Source organism: Callospermophilus lateralis, chromosome 1 (assembly GCF_048772815.1).
Source record: "Callospermophilus lateralis isolate mCalLat2 chromosome 1, mCalLat2.hap1, whole genome shotgun sequence".
Taxonomy (NCBI): domain Eukaryota; kingdom Metazoa; phylum Chordata; class Mammalia; order Rodentia; family Sciuridae; genus Callospermophilus; species Callospermophilus lateralis.
Window position 1 is genome coordinate 48,324,891 of NC_135305.1, and position 19,027 is coordinate 48,343,917.

The window sequence follows — 19,027 nt, forward strand, 5'->3', positions numbered from 1 at the left end:
TATCCAAAATGCTTTCTAAGTGCAAAGATCATAATAAAGTATGAAATATTAATTTATAAAGAGGGTCAAATAGAAATTAATCTTTATGAGTTTTCTATTATTTTAGTGGATTCAGCTTATAATTTTGGAATTATGTACTACTTCAAATTTCTATTTTCATAATATATATATATATATATATATATATATATATATATATTAAAATTTATCCAATTGTATTTTTTTAAGTGAGGAATTTCATTTTGATTAAACTTTTCTCTACACACCAGATGGCCCTGGCTTTTTGTTTTTCAGCAAATTTCCTTGAAAAACAGCACAGAAATGATTTATCTAAGTACATAATTAACTGTTATGCTTTATTTTCTGTTTTTAGTTTGATGGGAAATTTCTGAAATAATACATTGATGTTTGAAATGTTATACTGAACTTTAACTGTAAGATAAAGCAAATGACCTACCCTCTTAAAGGTCAAGCTATAAATTATTCTTATGATGAAGCAAGATGCAGATAGCCTATGAGCAAAATCTCAACCTGAGGGTTCTTGATGAAGCATGCAGACACTCTGGTTGCATCTCAAAAGCAATATGAACTTCAAGTTATGACAGAAGGCTTTGAGTATTCATTGAAATAGTAGTGGCTACACTATGAATGATTTAAATGAGTCCTTAGTCATACAACCGCATCTTATAGTGGATTCTTAATGGTTCTTCAAAGTTGCCAAGAAACAGTATAAGAAATTTTGTGCTTGTCATGGCATGGTGTCATTAACAATTGCAGGAGCCCACGAAGGGTAAGTGTTGAGGTCAAACATGGGTTCAATCCAGGTGAACATGCCGAGCATCACCACTGCAACACCCAAAATATTAACACCAAGTCCAGCTTTAACCTTGAACAGGAAAGAGCACAAGTCATTCGGAATAGAGAAATAAAACAAAACAAAAGAACCCTTGAAAAAAATCTGACCTGGCATATTAAATCAGAATTCAAGTTTTGTGGTTTTATATTTCAGTCGATGAGTTTCAGGATACCACATGATAACTATCTTTCATCTTCATTTAATTATTATTATTAATTTACCCAGAAACATTCTGTAATTGGAATTTTAGAATGTATCTGTATCTGTACTCATTTTTCTTAGTGTTCACATTTTTCTCTCTTACATCATAATTATGGTGTCCATTAAACAATTTCACTTATCTTCATTAAAATAGAGATTGCCAAACTCCTGCTCTTGATCTGTCTTTGTTAGTACAGTGTTACCAGACCATAACTATGCACATTTGCTTGCATATTGTCTCTGGCTGCTTTCATGATCTAATGGCAGAATTGAATATTTGTAAGAACAGACAGTATGGCCCACAAAGCCTCATATATTACAGAGAATGTTTGTTCACTCCTGAATTTTCTGCATAAAACATGGATCCCCAAAGTTAAAGAGGGACACTTATCAATGACTATTATTGAGGTCTCCTTCTCTCTCCATCTAAGCCACTAATTTATTTCAGAATCTTATTTTTATTAATCTCAGCACACAAACACACACACACACACACAGCATCACATATATTGTATGAAGCACCTTTTTTTTTACTAGAAAGATATTATGTGACTTCTGCATAGAAATATTTCCAGAATTTTTACGTTGCAGGGATTTAGAGACAGCAATCTGGGTCGAAGGAAGGGATCAGGGACTTACCTTGGAAATGGATTTGAATAACAAGCTCACCAAGGGACATTGGTTATACTCTTGTTTATATAGGTTTGGAAGTTGGTGATGAAAATTGGGCTAAGTCTAGAATATTCTCAAATAAGTTCTTAACTGACACTAGTTTTGCCTTTGGCAGAAATGTGCATATTTTATCACTTAAATTTACCATTTTACTTGCTCATGAATTAGAACAAGAAAGATGCCTTTTTATCTGTCAGTCACTAAACCCAATGTCTTATTTAGGAAAAATGTTGTTGCATCAATATTCGTGATAGCAACCCAGTTAGTGGATGGTGTTAACCCTATTTTTTCCTTTTGCCTTGGTGGAGGTGGATTCTGCTCTTGACATGTGAAGTTTAAGTTGTGTTAAGCAATTCTGTTTTTCTCCTTTCCCCCCAACCACTCCTGATGTGTTCCTTATATCTTTATTTGCAAGTACAAATTCTAATGCCATGTTCACTACTGATGATCACTGTTAAAAACAAGTTCCTAATCAGTCTTGTGTACACCTTCGGAAGCAGAACTTAGACCACGCTTTTCCTGATGGTTGATTAATGTTTAAAAGTAGAGCTTATTCAAGATATTACATGCACATAATAATGTGTATTGGATATGGTAGCATTTTTTTAGCTAACTCACCATGTCTATGACTTTCAGATGGCCATATGAGAAAACAATGGCATTGGGTGGATTTGCTACTGGTAGAAGGAATGCAAATGAAGTACACAGAGTAGAAGGCAGCAAAATATGAAGAGGGTTCACACGAATGGCTTCAGACTATTGTAAAAGATAAAAAGGTAAAAAGAGTTAAAGGAAAATTTTGAGAGTGGGCACCTTGCATCAAAACAAGCACATTTATTATAATCAGCTTTCCCAGAAGGAAGTTGAAACCTGAAGGCATAAAATTATACACATAAATGATTATTTAAATATTATAGTCCAGTTAATTTAGAAAATAAGATATCATTTATTCCAGACACTAAATAAAAACATCAACCTTATATTATTATATAGTGCTAGGCACTGTGTTAATTGTTTACATATACAATATAGTTATATATAATATATTATATAATATAATAAAAGTAATGCACTTGCATATATATTTAAAATTTTTATGAGATGGCAACTATAACCCCAAATAACATGTGAACACACTGAAGCCCAGAGCGGCTACAGCAACTTCTCTAAACATGCATCTAGTGAGCAGGAGAGGTTTGGTAAGGTCTCAGGTTCCTCTGACTCCAAAGCTTCTAATTATACCACAAATTTTATTGCTTTTATGAACAACATTCTGGAGGGAGAAGTGTCAACATGAGATGTTTAAATCCTAAAGTTGCCAGGAAACAGTGAGTCCCCCTTATAGCTGGAAAGGATTGAGAATGGCTCTCTCATTTATGTGTAAATGAAAACAAAACCTGGTCAGAAAGAAGATAAATGGTTCACTTAAAATTATGCTATTTGAACATGGAAAATAGTTCTCTTGAGTCAAGGTCACCGAAGGAAGCATTAATACAAAGTCCCTATAAATTACTTCTAGGAAGCCCACTTAGGTCAATAAAGATTCCACACCACAATATTCAAATAAGCAGTCCAATGAACACTCTTTTTGAAAGAAGAGAACATAAATGGGATAAATAAGATACTCACCAGTGGAGCTAATATTGGGAAGAGGATGGTGATGGTAGCTGGGTTACTGGCTACCTCTGTTAAAGATGTGACCATCAAAGAAGATATCAGAATTATTAGCCATACTGGTAATGAACCTAGAGGAGATAATTTATTTCCTATCCACTTAGATAGTCCTGATACCTATAAGACAAATTTGCAATATTTATTCATTAATAATTCATTTTAATTGGACAGAATTTACACACATGTAAAGCATTATTGGCTGAGAACTTAGTTTCCAAAATATAATTTTTAATTCTGTAACATTTTTTATGGTATGGCACCTCTGGATGGCTTTGATATGGAGGACTAATAAGTCTTATTTCAACATTATCAAAATGCTTGAGAAAGTTTAAGTTATCTTTGTTTTAATTACATTTTAATTTTATATACTAATAAGTGTGGGTATTTTAATAACTCACTTAGTACTATATGATTTTAAGAACAGCCCTCTAGCTCATCTCTCCCTACTCCTAAATTGTGTTAGAGGCAGCAACATTCAATTCTTATTGGCTATTTGTAGGTACATTTAGAGACTAGTATAGTTATCCTTCAAAGTAATATTCTAATTATGCATTTTTTCCTAATTTTCAAAAGTAGACATTATTTACTGACTTTCTAATATATTACATGAGGATTTAATTTTCTTACACCATCCACCATACATATATTGTCTCTTCATTCCTCCACAATCATACATCAATAATTCTTGTTAAATCATGATTTAATGCTTACCAGTACGATTGTACAAATATTTTTCCTAGCTGAGCCACTTGGCATTCTAGGATTATATTTACTTTTCTTTAATTGTTTTCCCAGGAAATAATGCTTCATTCTTTTGTTTGCTTAGTTTTCCAAGTATCTATCACCAATGCATTATATTCTCCAATAAAACTGGAAAATTCTCTCCCAAATAGTTACTTTTATGAGATAATTTTTTTGTTTGTTTGTTTTTTCTATTCCCATGTCCTCTCATGGAGATATCTGTTCTGTAATATTCCCTCCTCCTACTCCATCTGGACTAGATGGTCTTTAAATCTACACAAATAATATTCCAGGACTCCCATTTGCTCCTATGAGTTCCCTTCTCTCTCCAGCTATGGGAATCCTTCCTTATTTATGTGTTATGCTGGGGGCAAACAGCTTCTATTACTTCTTGAGAACTGGTGCATAGAAGGTAAATTTTGGGGAGTCTTTGTACACCTGAAAATTAAATTTTTTTAATTTTATTTTTATATAATTTTGATAGTTCAGCATTTGCAAAATTTGAGATGTGAAATAACTGACATGCTGCATATTTAAATTATTGGACCTTTTCTTGCAGATTTCAGTTGGGCTCTTCAGCCTAATCACATATGTCCAAAAGACTGGCTGCACCCAGATTAGCAAATAAATTATCCTGTTTTTCTTTTCTAAATGGAATGGAAAACTCTCTTTGTGAGACAATTTCAATGGGCTACGACATAATATGCTTATGACAAACTAGGATTGGCATCAGAAATGCATGAAGTATGAGCAGCATACTCTCAGTTCAAAAACTGGCACAATATCACAGATGTGGTTACCAGATATCCCTTGTTATTTGTTGTTTTTATTTATATTTTTGTTTGTTTTTGTCAATGACTTTTAGATGGAAAAATACTACTATTCATGTGACAAAAATTCATCCTAGAGCACACAGACTTTAAGAATGGGTTTTATTTATGTGCAACTAGACATGGAAAAGATGACATCATCTCTATCCCCAGGGTTTCTGAAATTCTAAATGAAGCACTTTGATATTGGGCTCTTAATAGCTCTCTCAGTATAGAATCTCTATATCTTTATCTCTGAGAAATTTCTTATTTTTTGGGGGGGTGGAATATTCTTCCTCTTAATTTTTCTCTCTTTCTGACATTTCTATTGACTTACTACATTTTTATTGGTTTACATTGGTTTATATTTTTTTTACTGATGCTCTGATATTTGTTTTTTGTTTGTTTGTTTTTTGTGGTGCTGGGGATTGAACCCAGGGTCTTGTGCATGTGAAGCAAGCACTCTGCCAATGGAGCTATATCCCCAGCCTGAATGATGCTCCAATATTCTTATCTCTCATTTTGAACATTTCCTTTCTCTTACTTTTTTATTGTATTTCTGGCGTATGTTCAAATTTCATTTTTTTAACACTGCTACCATTTTTTTAATTTTTTTGCTGTTGTATTTCTCATCTTTAAGGGGCTCTTTTTTTGTTTTATGCCAATTCCTTAAAAAAAATAACGTTCTTTTTCAGTTTCACATCTTTAATGTTTCCAGCATCTCTTAGGGGCATCAGGAGCAAATGTGTGTGTGTGTGTGTGTGTGTGTGTGTGTGTGTGTGTGTGTGTATAGCTTCACACATTTATCTTTCTTGATTTTTTCTGTTTCTTTTTTTCTTTGTTTTCGTATTTTATCTTTTGTTTCTGGTTAATGTGTCAGTGTACATTAGTGTAGTGATTCTTGACTACCATTCATTTTAAGAGAGAGAATAAATTGGTGATTGGAAGCTCTTTGTGCCAGGCAAGAACAGCTGAAAGAAAAACTTTATCATAGGCAACTGAGCCTGAGTCAGTATCTCATTGGTAGCAGAGTAAACTTTAATTTTCAGTAAGCAGGGAGAAAGAACAGCAGCCTGGCTATTCAGGACTAGGGAAGGCATCCCAGAGGCTCAGAGCCCCTTTTAGACTTTAAAGTCATCCTCAGTATAATAAATAAACAAATAATAATAAATAAATAAATAATTAATTATTAATAAATAAATAATAAAAATTTGAAAATAAAATAAAACCATCCTCAGTATTCAGCTCTGGCTTTTACCTCAGTTTTCAGGGTTATCTGCAGCCAGCTCTTTCTGGCTCTTCCAGGATCTCATGGATAAAGCCCCTTGTTTCCCTTTACTCTTGTCTTTGTTGGCCTGCAAATTTCATCTTTCATTTCCTTCTACTTGGACAGTGTCAAATGTCCTCAAATGTCCTCTTTCCATCTTCTAAACTTTTCATCATCTCTTGTCTGTTACTGACCCAGTCATATAGATGGTTTTTGTCTTTTTGAATTAATGCCTTTTTGTTCTGTTCTTTCCAGTTTGGAGGAGATGTGAGAAAACAGTCTTTTAATCTTCCTTGTTTATTTTGGGGAAAACTTTTGAGGAACGTGTGAAAAGGGAAGAGTATGAGTTATTCCTGCATAAGAATTTGAAAGTGTCTACTAGTTTGTAAGAAGTCATATTAAAACAAATCAAGGGAGCCAGGCATGGTGGTGCCCACCTGTAATCCCAGAGACTCTAGAGAATGAGGCAGAAGAATTGGAAGTTTGAGGTCAGCCTGGGCTACTTAGTGAGAACTTGTCTCAAAATAAAAACAATAAAAAACAAGACTGGGTATGTAGCTCAGAGGTAAAGTATTTCTGAATTCAATCCCCAGTACTAAAGAAAAAAAAAAATCAAGGGGCATTTAAGAGAGATATATAGCAACAAAAACAATGTTGTAGTCATTTCTGTCTCCCTGTTTTCAACTAGAAGGGTTTTTTGGCTCTGGAAGATTGCCAAACTACTTAGAATTTTGAAGAAAAAATTTTAAAAATTAACTGTTTCCAAATTGTTTGTAAAACCAGTGTCTACAGGCATATGCCTACAGTCATATTTTTGGCTTAAATCTGGCCACTTAAGGATAGGGTTATTCTGGGTATTCTTGTAGGAATTTGATTCTGTATACTAGGATTTTTATAGCAAATTAGACCTCCCTCCATGCTTCCCTAAGTCTCCTGCTGAGAGAGCCTAGTGCATCAGACTAAATCCACACCTTTCTACTTCAGATTTTTTTGCTTAAGGGTCTAGTTTATACTTTCAAGGCTATTTTAAATTTCTAGGATCCAGTCTGGACATATTCAGGGGAGGAGAGGTGAGCAAAAGAAAAATGGGAGTTCATAACCCACTTGAATCAAATGTATGAAATATGATATGTCAAGAGATTTGTAATGTTTTGAAGAACCAATAAAAAAAAGATGTATCAATGTCAGATTTTCCTATTCTGATTTCCCCACAGTTCAAATGGCAGACATAAGAATGAAAATTATTTATTCTGAGAATTCAGAGCTCATTATTGTTGAAATAGTAGAAAAGTGCAATCGTCTCATATTTCTACCATTTCTATTTGAGTCATCTGTGAGAGAAGCCCTGTCTAGACCTAAAACAATTTTGTAAAATGCACTCAGAATTGAGACAATTTCCAAGACTTTTATCTTTGACTAAATCCTTTCTAAAAACTCAATATCTAAATACTATACAGAAAATTGACAAAAACAAACAAACAAACAAACAACAACAACAACAAAAAAAAAAACTTAGAAGCAATGTACAGACTCCCAATAGGTTATCAAGGAGAGAAGAGAGAACTATTTGTTTTGAGAAATATCAAAAGTTAATCTCTTAGAAATCCAAAGGCTTGACCTTCCTGTCACCCCATTTCCTTCAATTTGATGATTGAGTAAGGAAATGGAGCCAGCATAAGCTTTGAGTACTGCACAAAAGTCTATGAAATCCAGACATAAGTAGTTTATAAGTTGTAAAACATTTTTAAGAAATTTTTAGAGAAGAGATTTTTCTTCTGGCCACCTTACAATGACCAGGGCAATTAAAAGGGACCAGCACTGCTTTATATCTCTGGATACGTCAAAGCAACAGCTGAGTGTCTTCCCCGTGGTGTTTTTATTTCTTTCTAAGGCTTAACATAATAGAATATTAGATACCTGCATGAAATTCTCTCTGGGCTTCAGTCAGTAAACACTTATTATGTAATTTGACACTAATTTTATTTCTAATTCTACTTTTTTGACAATAGGACCATGACATATTGAAATCCAAGAACTACTCAAATTTATCATGAAATAAAGTAAAAGTATAAACAAACAAAAGTATGTTTCACAAGGTATCACTTTAAATATCATTTTATGTATTTTTTTCTTACCAAGCTAGTCTTCTAATAATATTGTATGGATTAAGAATGTTAATCTCCTTTGAATTATCTTTTTTGACATAGTATAACACCATAAAAACTGTTTTATGCTTGTAGCCTATAAAAAATATTGAACTCTGAACTCACTTCATCAGTGTGGTACACTCACTGCGTGGTTACTGAAATCTGCATCATTAAAATGATATAGTAATGCTGAATATGTCAAAAGTTTGAATGTTTCTGTGTTCTTCTTTTGAACAGTCTAGTTAATTGTTAAATATCTTACAGAGTATTACCTCACAGCCATCTGCCAGGGCAAACCCTCCACCAACAAGAATGGCTATATCCCAAGGCATGAATGACTGGAATTCTTTCCAAGTAATCAGTGGAGAGTAACCAAAAGCAACTGGAAAAAAAAAAAAAAAAGCTACAGTTAAATAGTGCTTAGAATGTGCCACTATTTCCTGTTTTTTTCAGTATTCTACATAGTCATCTAACAGGAAGTTTGTAAAATTTCTATATTGTTTTAAAAAAGAAGATAGAACTTTACTCGATTTTTGTTATTACTAAAATTTCTATAACTTGAAAAAATCCTTTGGCAATATTTTGAGTAGATTATAACATTTATAACATTTAAGTAGATTATAACACTGTCACTTACAATGCTATTCATTCATTCATTCAACCATTCCACTACTCCTACTAATAACACAGTGAATTAGACTAGACATTTCTTTGTTATGTAGAATATTAACATTTCATTGGCTCTAGTAGAATCACTATACAATTTTAATTATTCTTCACTAAAATTTATTTGGGTACTTTATTATTTTTTAAGTCAGGAGAATCATGACAAATTCATCAGGATTCCATTTTAAAGGTAATCCAAAGCTCAGATTAAAAAATTAAAATTGTATTTGTGAAAGTGAAAGCAATTATCACAAAGATATCTCCTGATATTTGGGTTCTGAGCTTTCCATTTATTTGTTGATAAATAAGTTCATTTAGGAGCAAATTATCATTTAACATCTGTGTGTAAGAGGCAGCCTTCCGTATGATGAGATTATAAGGTTGCTTTTCAACCTCCTTTTTATCTCCTTCCCCTAAATTGGAACCAAACCAACCTTCACTGATGACTGAAATTTTGCTACAGAATTCCTTAATTGGATTAAGGCCATATATTCTTTCAAAATGAAACATCTCTGAAATGACCTCTTACTTAAATTTAACAGAATATATCTTATCTGCCATTTTAAAACAAAGTGTAAAAAAATTTATCAGTGAGAAAATGTGTTAAAAGATGAGGGTGCCATGAAGGGTGGATAGGGACAACTTTTTGAGAGAAGGATTCAGATCTAGGAACCAGGGAAGCTAGAGCTTACCACATTGGTCCCTCAGTGCTTGTCCTTGTTAGTATTTAGGGCTTTGATTGCTGTGCTTAGAGTCTTCAGGATCTCACAAGAATCAATGCTTATTCCACTATTCCTTAACACACATCAAGAATAATCCTAATCTCAAGTGAATAGCAAAATGCATTATTTATTTCTACATAATGCTCTTCACACATATCATGTCCTGAATATCTGATACATTAATTGTTTATGGAAAGTGATGCAAAGAGTCAGATGGGTCAATCCCATGGCACAAAACACAGTTTCTTTCCAGTAAAAACAAACAACAAACAACAAACAAAACAACAAAAACTGTACATATCTACTACTCTATTTCCAAACTTACAAATTATTTGTAATGTGTCAACTCATTGATAATATACAACTCTGACTACTTAAAACATGCTGTGTTACTATAAAGTATAGACACAAATGAATCCTAGGTCTAAGGAGTGCACCTGTGAGAGAGTGTGTGCCCATGTAAATGCACATGCCTGTTTATCCATGGGTTGTAAATACAGTAAATGCTCCCACTGAATACCATTCCTTTTGAATGAATACCATCCCTAGGTTATGGCTATATGGGATTGAGTTTCTTTTCTTCCATAAGTACTGTGAGGATGTAAATGCTCTTTCTCTTGAAATTCACATCACATTTTCATATCCTCAGCATTTACTATCAAGTTCCCATTAGGAAGCAATGACTTCCAAGTTTTAGTCTCTGTTTGCTGATATTAAGATTAATTCTGATAATGACAGGGAAGTTGGTTTATTATAGGTCATGTAGTACTGTTCATACACAGCAGAACCCTAACTATGGTTCATAAGAAAGCCTATCGTTAACTTCTGCATGTTAGGTGATCTCTCTTGTGGGTGTAGGACAAGTGCTGGCTAGATAGACGAAACAGTGTGTAAATAGGGCATGCTAAGCCAGGAGCTGAGTCATCACGGACATTCCTTCTGTTCTAAGTGCTAACTGAAACTGATGGAATTTTGTAATTTTTTGCTCTTTTGTCAAATTCAATTACCAATTTCTCCTGTAGGTGTAGTTTTCGTCAGTGTTTTAGCTGGAATTATAAAAAAAAGGAGTCCTACAATTAAGGCAACAGTTGAATCTGAAACAAAACCAGGGTTCCTGAAAAAAAAAATTGTGCATTAAAAAATGGCATTAAGAACTAATGAGTTAAAATATCAATTGATTATGCTAATAGTACTTATATAACAGAAGTAGCATAGCTTATTTACTCCATATAATCTGCTCTAAAATCTATGGATTTCCAGCCAGATGACACAACTCCTTAGAACCCATCATCAGAACACATTCCCATTGTTCTCATATAGTTCTTCTTATTTTCAATATCACATTTACAGATGATGACATATTAGGACAACTGGCCAAATTTCCCTTTAAGGTAAGCTTGCAGATTTGTGAATCAATTTCTTGTTTGATTTGTTTCTTTTAATTATATTTGCAGAAAATTGAGGTTGAAACAATTAATGTAATGGGCAAAAGCCCATAACATCCTTCTCTTGAACTGTGACAAAACATAGTAATGATAGAGTCTTCTCAAACTCTTCTATAAACCATGAAAAGGAACTGATCTGTTTTCTAAGACATAACACCTGCTTCTGCAGTTTTATGTCCTAGCCATGTCAGACAAATAAAACCAACACATTTAATTCTTTGCACTCCATGAAACTCAGTCAAGAATATTAATTCCTGGGATGGTTTATGAGATGCTCATAAATTATCACTGTACAAATTAAGAGTGACTCAGGAACAGATGGGGGTCTTAGAATCACCAGGCCATTCCAGCAAATAAGACAGGTTCCCCAAAGCCTCAACAGTTAAAAAGCACCTGGAAACCAGAAATAAATGAAACAGGGCACAGATAATTAGAATATAGTTTCAAAAGTCAGTAATATTAACTGAGTGAATTTTCATAGCCTGAGAAGAAATGCATATACCATAAAGATTAATTTTCTATACTGTAACTCAGTAATTTTTATATTTTAAAAGCTTCTCAACTCTTGTAATTTGCTTGAAAAAATCTGAATAATTAAAGAAATGCAGCATCTTTCCCAATCTAACAAATTTTTAACAGGTTCTGTTTTCCTTAGACTTATTTTCTTTCATTTTGAATCAAAGCCTATCACAGCGTAATTTGTTCTATAAACTTGACCAACACTAATAATTTACTTTCTTATTTTTTATTTTAGTTATAATTTTTAGTTGAATTTTTGCTAACTTGGGCAAGGCATCATGTAACTGCAGTTTGCTTTATATGAAAAGACACGTTGAATTCTGTCCAGGTTCAAACAGATGGAATGAAAACATTAGGTGGTAGCTATAAATCTTAATATATCAGGCTAGGTTAGAAATTCTAAATGTCTAAAACCTCTGAGTAACAAATATATTCAACAGAAAACATATTTCAAATAAAATCAAATCATAAATATTGAATAATTTATTTTTGAAAGACTTTTAGAACTATTATTATTTGATTATGACTTTTATTTTTAGCTCATTATTGATTAGGTTGTCTCAATATTATAAAATATTAAGCTTATACACATTTCATTTGCTTTGTGTCTGACAATTAGATTTATATTTTTCATCCTCTCTCAAACCTTTGTTCTCTTTCCTATTGTTTTTTTTCCTCCAAATTCTAGGTGACAGGAGCACCTGCCCATAACAAATGCACTGTTTTCCTGCTACAAACAAAGCATCTCCTGAATTACATTATCATTCCCTAAGGAGTAACACTTAGAAACTGATTAAACTGAATTTCCTATTGGGATTTTTGCCTGTTTTTTTTATTAGCTATTGTCTGGTTTCATTTAGTTCTTTCATACTAGTATTAAGAGAAAGATTTCCCCTACCTTGGATGATAGGAGTCAGATTTTAGAAAGTTTATGTTGGTCTATATTCTATTACAAAACCACAAAGTGCTAATCAACTATTTAATAAAAACTTTCTTTGAATAATTAGATGTTGCTTTTTGTTGAGACCTCTCAAAATGGAAAGCATTACTCCTAAGGGAAGCCCATCTTTTATAACATACTACCATGTCATGTTGCTTGACTTGTGGGATCAGTAGAAATTTGGATTCAGACTTTGCACCTTTTAAATAATGGTGGCAATGACCCTAAACCAGAAGGCTCCAAGTCAGAGATAGAAGAGTTTATTTATTCCATGTGGCCAGCATACATCTGACTCAAAACAATTTTGGTTTCTGTCTCCAAACTATATGGATTATTGCTGGGGATTGTAAAACAAGAAGTCCAAGTCAGAAATCTCCTGAATTTAGAAATGAGAGTACTCCATTGAAAGGTACATTGGAAACACAAAACCAAATTATTCATATTGACACGTAGGATGGAAAATCTTGTTATAATTTCCCCCTTCACTTCACATGACTCAGCAACGACTGCTGGTATACAAGACTCTGAGAGATAAAATTAACTCTGCCAGGCTTCTAGCATTCGCTTTTAAAATCAGTCTTATTACTAATTCAGGAAATTCTTATCTTTGAAATGGAGGTTGGGCTGAATTTGTAGTGAACTAGTCCCAAAATATACATACATGGAAAGAATGACAAGTCCAATCAATAGATTTCCATAGAGGGAAAGAATATCATAATAATAGTAAGTTGGATAAATTTATGTCAGATTATTCAGAGGCATTGAGTGGCATCTCTTTTTTATGCAATAAGCATTAGTATAGCACTTTCTACAGGAAAAGGAGCAGCACTCTTCTGAGTGATATTACTGTCTGCATTTTAAAGATGAAGATGAAGAGGCAGTTCAGTGACTTGCCTAGAGTAAGTGGAAGAGCCCAGGAGTGGAACCCAGGCAGTGTGTCTCTGACGTCCATACTCCTGACCTCTACAGACTGCAGCTTTTCTGCAGATGATATTTCCAATTTTGTAAGGAGAATATAGTCTTACTTAATGTTCCCTGGTGTTCTGTTATAGGATAGTATGGTTATACTTTCTTTGCCTTAGATTTTATTTCTTATAATTATTTTTTCCTGAAAAGATTAGAAATAAAATAAATATCTTTTCAAAAGAAAGAAAAGAATCTCATAGTATCTTTTCAAGATACAGGAATTACGCAGGAGAGAAGTTCAGTATAAGACAGGGAAGTTCTGACAAGCCTAGCATGTAATACTTACTCTGAAAAAAGTTCAGACCAACCAGAGACAAAGCCAGGATCTCGGCTAAACCATAAAAGGGCCATTATAATGAAGAGAATCAAGGTCACGATTTCTTGATACCTGTGGAAAGACTCCAGTCATTTCTTTGTTTCTCTGTCAGGATATTTGTGAAAACTCTCTGAGCTATTGTCAAGAATAATTTTCGCAGAGCACTAAGCTCTGTAAGAACTGGATATGTCGATGATTTGAGAGCATCGTACAATTGGATAAAGCTCTCCTTCCTTGGTGGTCTCTCTCAGCTTCTTGTCATTCTATACTGGAAAATTCTAGTTCAACAGTGGCATGTATTTTATCATGTTTATCATAAAATTTAGCAAATTTTGGTGTGAATCGAATATTAAACCTTGTGGACAATTATGTGCTTATTTTATTTGCTTTTAAGCAACTACTTGCAATCCGTGTGTGTGTGTGTGTGTGTGTGTGTGTGTGTGTGTGTGTAGCTTACCTCATTGGGCCAAGTTTTTTGTACTCTTGCTTGATCACCTCAGCACAAGCTTTTTCTTTGACAGTTTTGGTTTTGCCACATTTGAACAACTCTTTAAAACTGAAAAAGAAGTAAAGACTCTTAAGCAGAGGGTTCTTTCACCACTGCCCTCCTTTACAGAAGACATTTTTGTGATAACCTTTTATGATATGAAACTCACTGCTAAGAACAGAAATCTCTGCTTTCCAAATATTCCTCCCCTCTCTTTATGATTGTCTTCTCTGTTTTTACCTGGTTGACTTGCTTCCCAATGCTTAATTATTGTTGCATATTTTCCATGATGTCTTCCACTAGTCTCATAATTTTCCAAGTCCTTTGATGTCATGGAATTTTTCCATGTGCCACTCATCTCTGTCTAAAACTTTTTTATATGCTCCATCATTTTATTACATTTAAAAAACATATTTATTATAAATCTTGTTTGATATACACATGTAAGTTTTATCCCAGTAGTTAGATAAATAAATAATTTGAGGACAGGGACAGTGACAGTGTCATACATGTTTTCTTTGGCCCCATATCTCTTACCACTGACATACACAGTAAATACCTGACTCATCAACTCAACAGTACCTTTGGCAAATTTATGAGACAGTGGGTGTCAGGTCCATCAATTTTCACAAAATGCTCAATTTGAGTTTTTACACTGGAACAGGAAAGGCACATAGATAGATCCTGGTCAGAATTTAAACTAGATCTATTCTCAAAAGTAAAACCAACAATATTGATTTTTTTTTCTGTAAGTTTCTGCACACTTCTGTCCTAACAGCACCTAGTAGATCTTCCAATTTATTTCCAGGAGTAACTGCTACTCTTTATTGCTTTTAGTTACTTATTTTCTTGACCATAGTTCCCTGTGATATAATTTTTCTGTCCTAAATTCCAGGGTTTTCAAAACTTTAAAGAGTTTTTGTGGAACACTGCTCTATATGGATTTCTTTTTTTTTTTTCTTTTGGTTATTTTGTTTTTATAAATCCCTCCAGAGGCAGAAGAAAAAAATGGAGAAATGGCTAAATTCTTAGAGATTATCTCTTAGAATGTTCTTGGGTATCTTAGTTTAAGTTATGTGTAGACAGAGAAAGTGGACACATTTTCTTCTGTAGACTTTGGGGCACACATATGTACTTATGAGAGACCAAGTAGAAAGACTAGGATTATGAGATTGTAGTTTTCTCACCAAGGTAAATGATGATTTAATCTATTTCCCCCCCACACATTTGCACTATTCAGCCTGTTTGGAGTGTGATTCCCTTTGAAGGAGCAGAATTTCCTCAATTCTTAAGCTATATGTTCTGTACATTTATAATTATCCTCATGGGTAAACCCTAACCCATGAAAATAATTAGATAGATATTGTTGTTGTCCTATCCATGAGGGAATAATCATATTTTACAGTTTCAAGTATGTTCCCGAACAGTGCCAATCTCTGGACAATATTCCTTTTTCACAACATAAATAGCACTATTATAAGAAACAAATCCATGAGCCACCTTGAGAATACTCACTGGAAAAGTCTAGCTAATGAAAAAGATAACCTCTCTTAGAAGCTGCTCTCCACCCAGTGCACTACATATATACTTGGTCTCCTTGGTTGCAGATAGTAAATAGTTAAGTCAAAGCCAATTGGCTTTGCTAAAAATGAAGGTTAGTTCCTTCATGAAGGAAATGATGAAGCATGTGCCAATGCATCAACCCCAACCTCTCCATTTAAATCAGTTCCAAGGCCCTGATAGATGAGCTACACTTCCCAAGTATAATGGAATATTTATAATGGGTGAATTAACTATGTTAACAGTCAACACACTAATCAGAATGTATGGTAGCCTGCCAGGGGAGGGGCTCATAATTTCTGTTGATCTAAAACCTCTGGAGGTGAACATCCTGGCAGACTGAAAAGGACACTGAAAAATTAGCCAGAACATGAAGCTATGCTGTGTGTAACCAGTAGTGGACAGAAAGGGGACTGTTCAAACCTGCCACTCACCATGATTTATGGGTTTTGCCTAATGTATGCACTTCACAGGATTTTTTTCTTCCTTTATCTTATTTATTCTCTTTTCTGAGTTGTATTAAAATAATGACAGTGGTTGCACATATATTTTGTAAAGTCTTTATATGTAGCAACAGAGCAAAACAGCTGGGGGCCTGTGACCGGATCTTTTCTCCGTTGGCGCTGGACTCCTGTCCCCTTGTCTGACATTGCTACCTATACAATTGGGGAGGCCCAAAGGCTTGGGTTTCCTGGGAGGGGCACGGAGTATCAGCTGGCCTCTCCCCACTGATGCCCACCTGCTGAAGTCAGTGACATCCCACACATTTGCTTCAGCGGGAGGACTGCCACATGCTGCTTCCACAATCTGGACAGAATTATTTTTGTTAAATCATTAGTAACATCTTTCCACTACTAAAACCATTGGGCAGTTCTGGAGAAAAATCAGGAAGAATTGAGAGAGGAGCATGTCAGTCCTTATGTTACTAGGCTTGGAAAACGTGGGCACAGGCAGGAAACCACACCCGCCATACAATTTTGCTTTTCAAAAGAAGTACAAATAGCTGACTTCAGCCTCATTGTCTATGTGAATAATATGCTGTTTTATTTATAGATCCTGGAAATTATTTAAATGAAACTCCACAAAAATGAATTTGAATTGTTTTATTTTTCTTTCTTTTTTCTTTTTGGAGTATTACTAAGTGAATTGAAAACATAGGCTGCATTTTAGGTTTTCCTGAGAAGCTCTTCTTAATTTTCAGTGTCAGCTGTCATCTAAGTCGTATAACTCATTGCTGCTTATGAGATTTAATCCATATATATATATATATATATATATATATATATATATATATATATACACATTTTATTGGCATCAGCAATTCTTTATTGATCAGTGCATCTTATCTCGGGTACTATGTATTAGACTTGTACCCATGTGTGTTAGAATCACAGCGTTGGAATCCATTTTTGTGAATTCTAACTTTTTACAGTTGAAGAACTGAGACTTAGGACTGGGTCAGGACTTGCAAAGATCACTCATCTGGCCTCTGAGAGGCCACAGTGTTATTCCTGTTTGCCCAATCCCTGAGATAATAGAGAATATTCTTAGATATTCAATTTACTTTATATGTTAGAGCCTGTTTCAATTTCGGTGCTAGCAAAAAGCAGGAAGCCCTGCGTGCTTTGGTTGAAAGTAACTTAGTAACCCAAAGCCTCTCCCAACTGATGCCTACCTGCTGAAGTCAATGACATTGAGTCAAGTAGAAGGCCAAAACTTCTAAAAACTCCACTTCTAAAAACAAGTTGGATTGAGTCCTCTTCATAATGAGTTCCTTATACCCTTCTGGCTTATGTGAATTAGGACTCAAAGAACACCTGGTTGGATTTGCCTTATTGACTCTTTTCCACAGCCAACATTGCTTAAATGAGATTCTAGCTTGCCTTTAAAATTTATTCATGCATATCAGTTTTGTGGGTAATAAAAAGATGGGAAAGCACCAGACAACTCGGAATCTGGACACCTTTATTTATTTTATTAACATAAAAAGTTGACTTATGGGGCTGAGGTTGTAGCTTAGTGGTTGAGTGTTTGTCTTGCATGTGTGAGTCACTGAGTTCAATCTTCAGCACCACATAAAATAAATAAATAAAACAAAGATATTGTGTCCACCTACAAGTAAAAAAAAAGTTAAAAAAAAAAAAAAGTTGACTTACTTGAATCCTAGGAAAAGCCATTGAAGCCAGATCCAGGACAAGAGTAGAAGAATAATAGCAACTGGGAAGGAAAACAAAAACCATGATCCAAAGTTGAGGCAATCACAATCAGGATAGCGTCTGTATGGAAATACAGAGAAGCATTCAGAAGAGGCATGAGTGAAATCCCTTCTGATAGTCGCTGGGAAGCAGTGGTCCACATTTCTTGTGCTGCTGGACAAGAAGGAAGTTCCGCCATGTATTTACCATTAAGCACAGTAGTTAGTTGTACTCCTTGTCTCCTTTCTTGATTCCGCAAATTTGTAATTATTGCTGCATCCCAGAAAAGCAAGAGTGGGTATGTTTTGATCTCTTTTCCCTTCGTTCAATCTGTAGCACTGTACTGACATTCATTAAATGCATAAGAAATGGGTGTGCACGGGGAGGGTGTGGTTTTGTTTTTTTTTTTTTTTTTTTTTTTTTTGTTACTACTCAAATCAGAATAGAAGTAAAGAAAGACAAATTATCAGACTTGGGAACTGGTGAAAATTAACAGAAGTATCTGTTACCATTTCACTTTGGAAGAGGGTTTCCTTTATTCTCAGGCGGGAGCTCTGATCTATCCTGTACTGCCTCTCATGGCTGTTTGTTTTTCCCTAATTCTTCTGTCCCAAACCACAGTCATCCTAGAGCCTCAGTAGCCCTTTCTTCCTAGATCCAGATGATGCTTTCAGGCTCAGTCAAATGAAATAAATCTGGGCCAGATGAGAACAGTAAAAATGTTCTTGGGAAAGCATCAACATCTTCTTTATTTCTTCTAGTTGCTATCAACTTTTTAACTCACATAATAGCAAAACAACAGTTTCTTTGCTGACCTCACATTCATTATTTAAAAATGTGTTCT

General features: G+C 34.2%; 1 protein-coding gene across 1 annotated transcript in view; it reads right to left on the minus strand.

The window, feature by feature from the left end:
- Positions 1 to 748: 748 nt before the first annotated feature.
- Positions 749 to 19,027, minus strand: part of Slc13a1 (solute carrier family 13 member 1) — a 71,142-nt gene continuing 52,863 nt past the window's right edge. Inside the window, exons 9-16 of the mRNA XM_076853523.1 lie at positions 18,145 to 18,264; positions 14,399 to 14,497; positions 13,912 to 14,013; positions 10,763 to 10,869; positions 8,640 to 8,749; positions 3,359 to 3,520; positions 2,348 to 2,485; positions 749 to 886 (exon numbers count right to left, since the gene is read on the minus strand). Coding sequence (XP_076709638.1) covers positions 749 to 886; positions 2,348 to 2,485; positions 3,359 to 3,520; positions 8,640 to 8,749; positions 10,763 to 10,869; positions 13,912 to 14,013; positions 14,399 to 14,497; positions 18,145 to 18,264 — 976 coding nt within the window. The remainder of the gene's footprint in view (positions 887 to 2,347; positions 2,486 to 3,358; positions 3,521 to 8,639; positions 8,750 to 10,762; positions 10,870 to 13,911; positions 14,014 to 14,398; positions 14,498 to 18,144; positions 18,265 to 19,027) is intronic.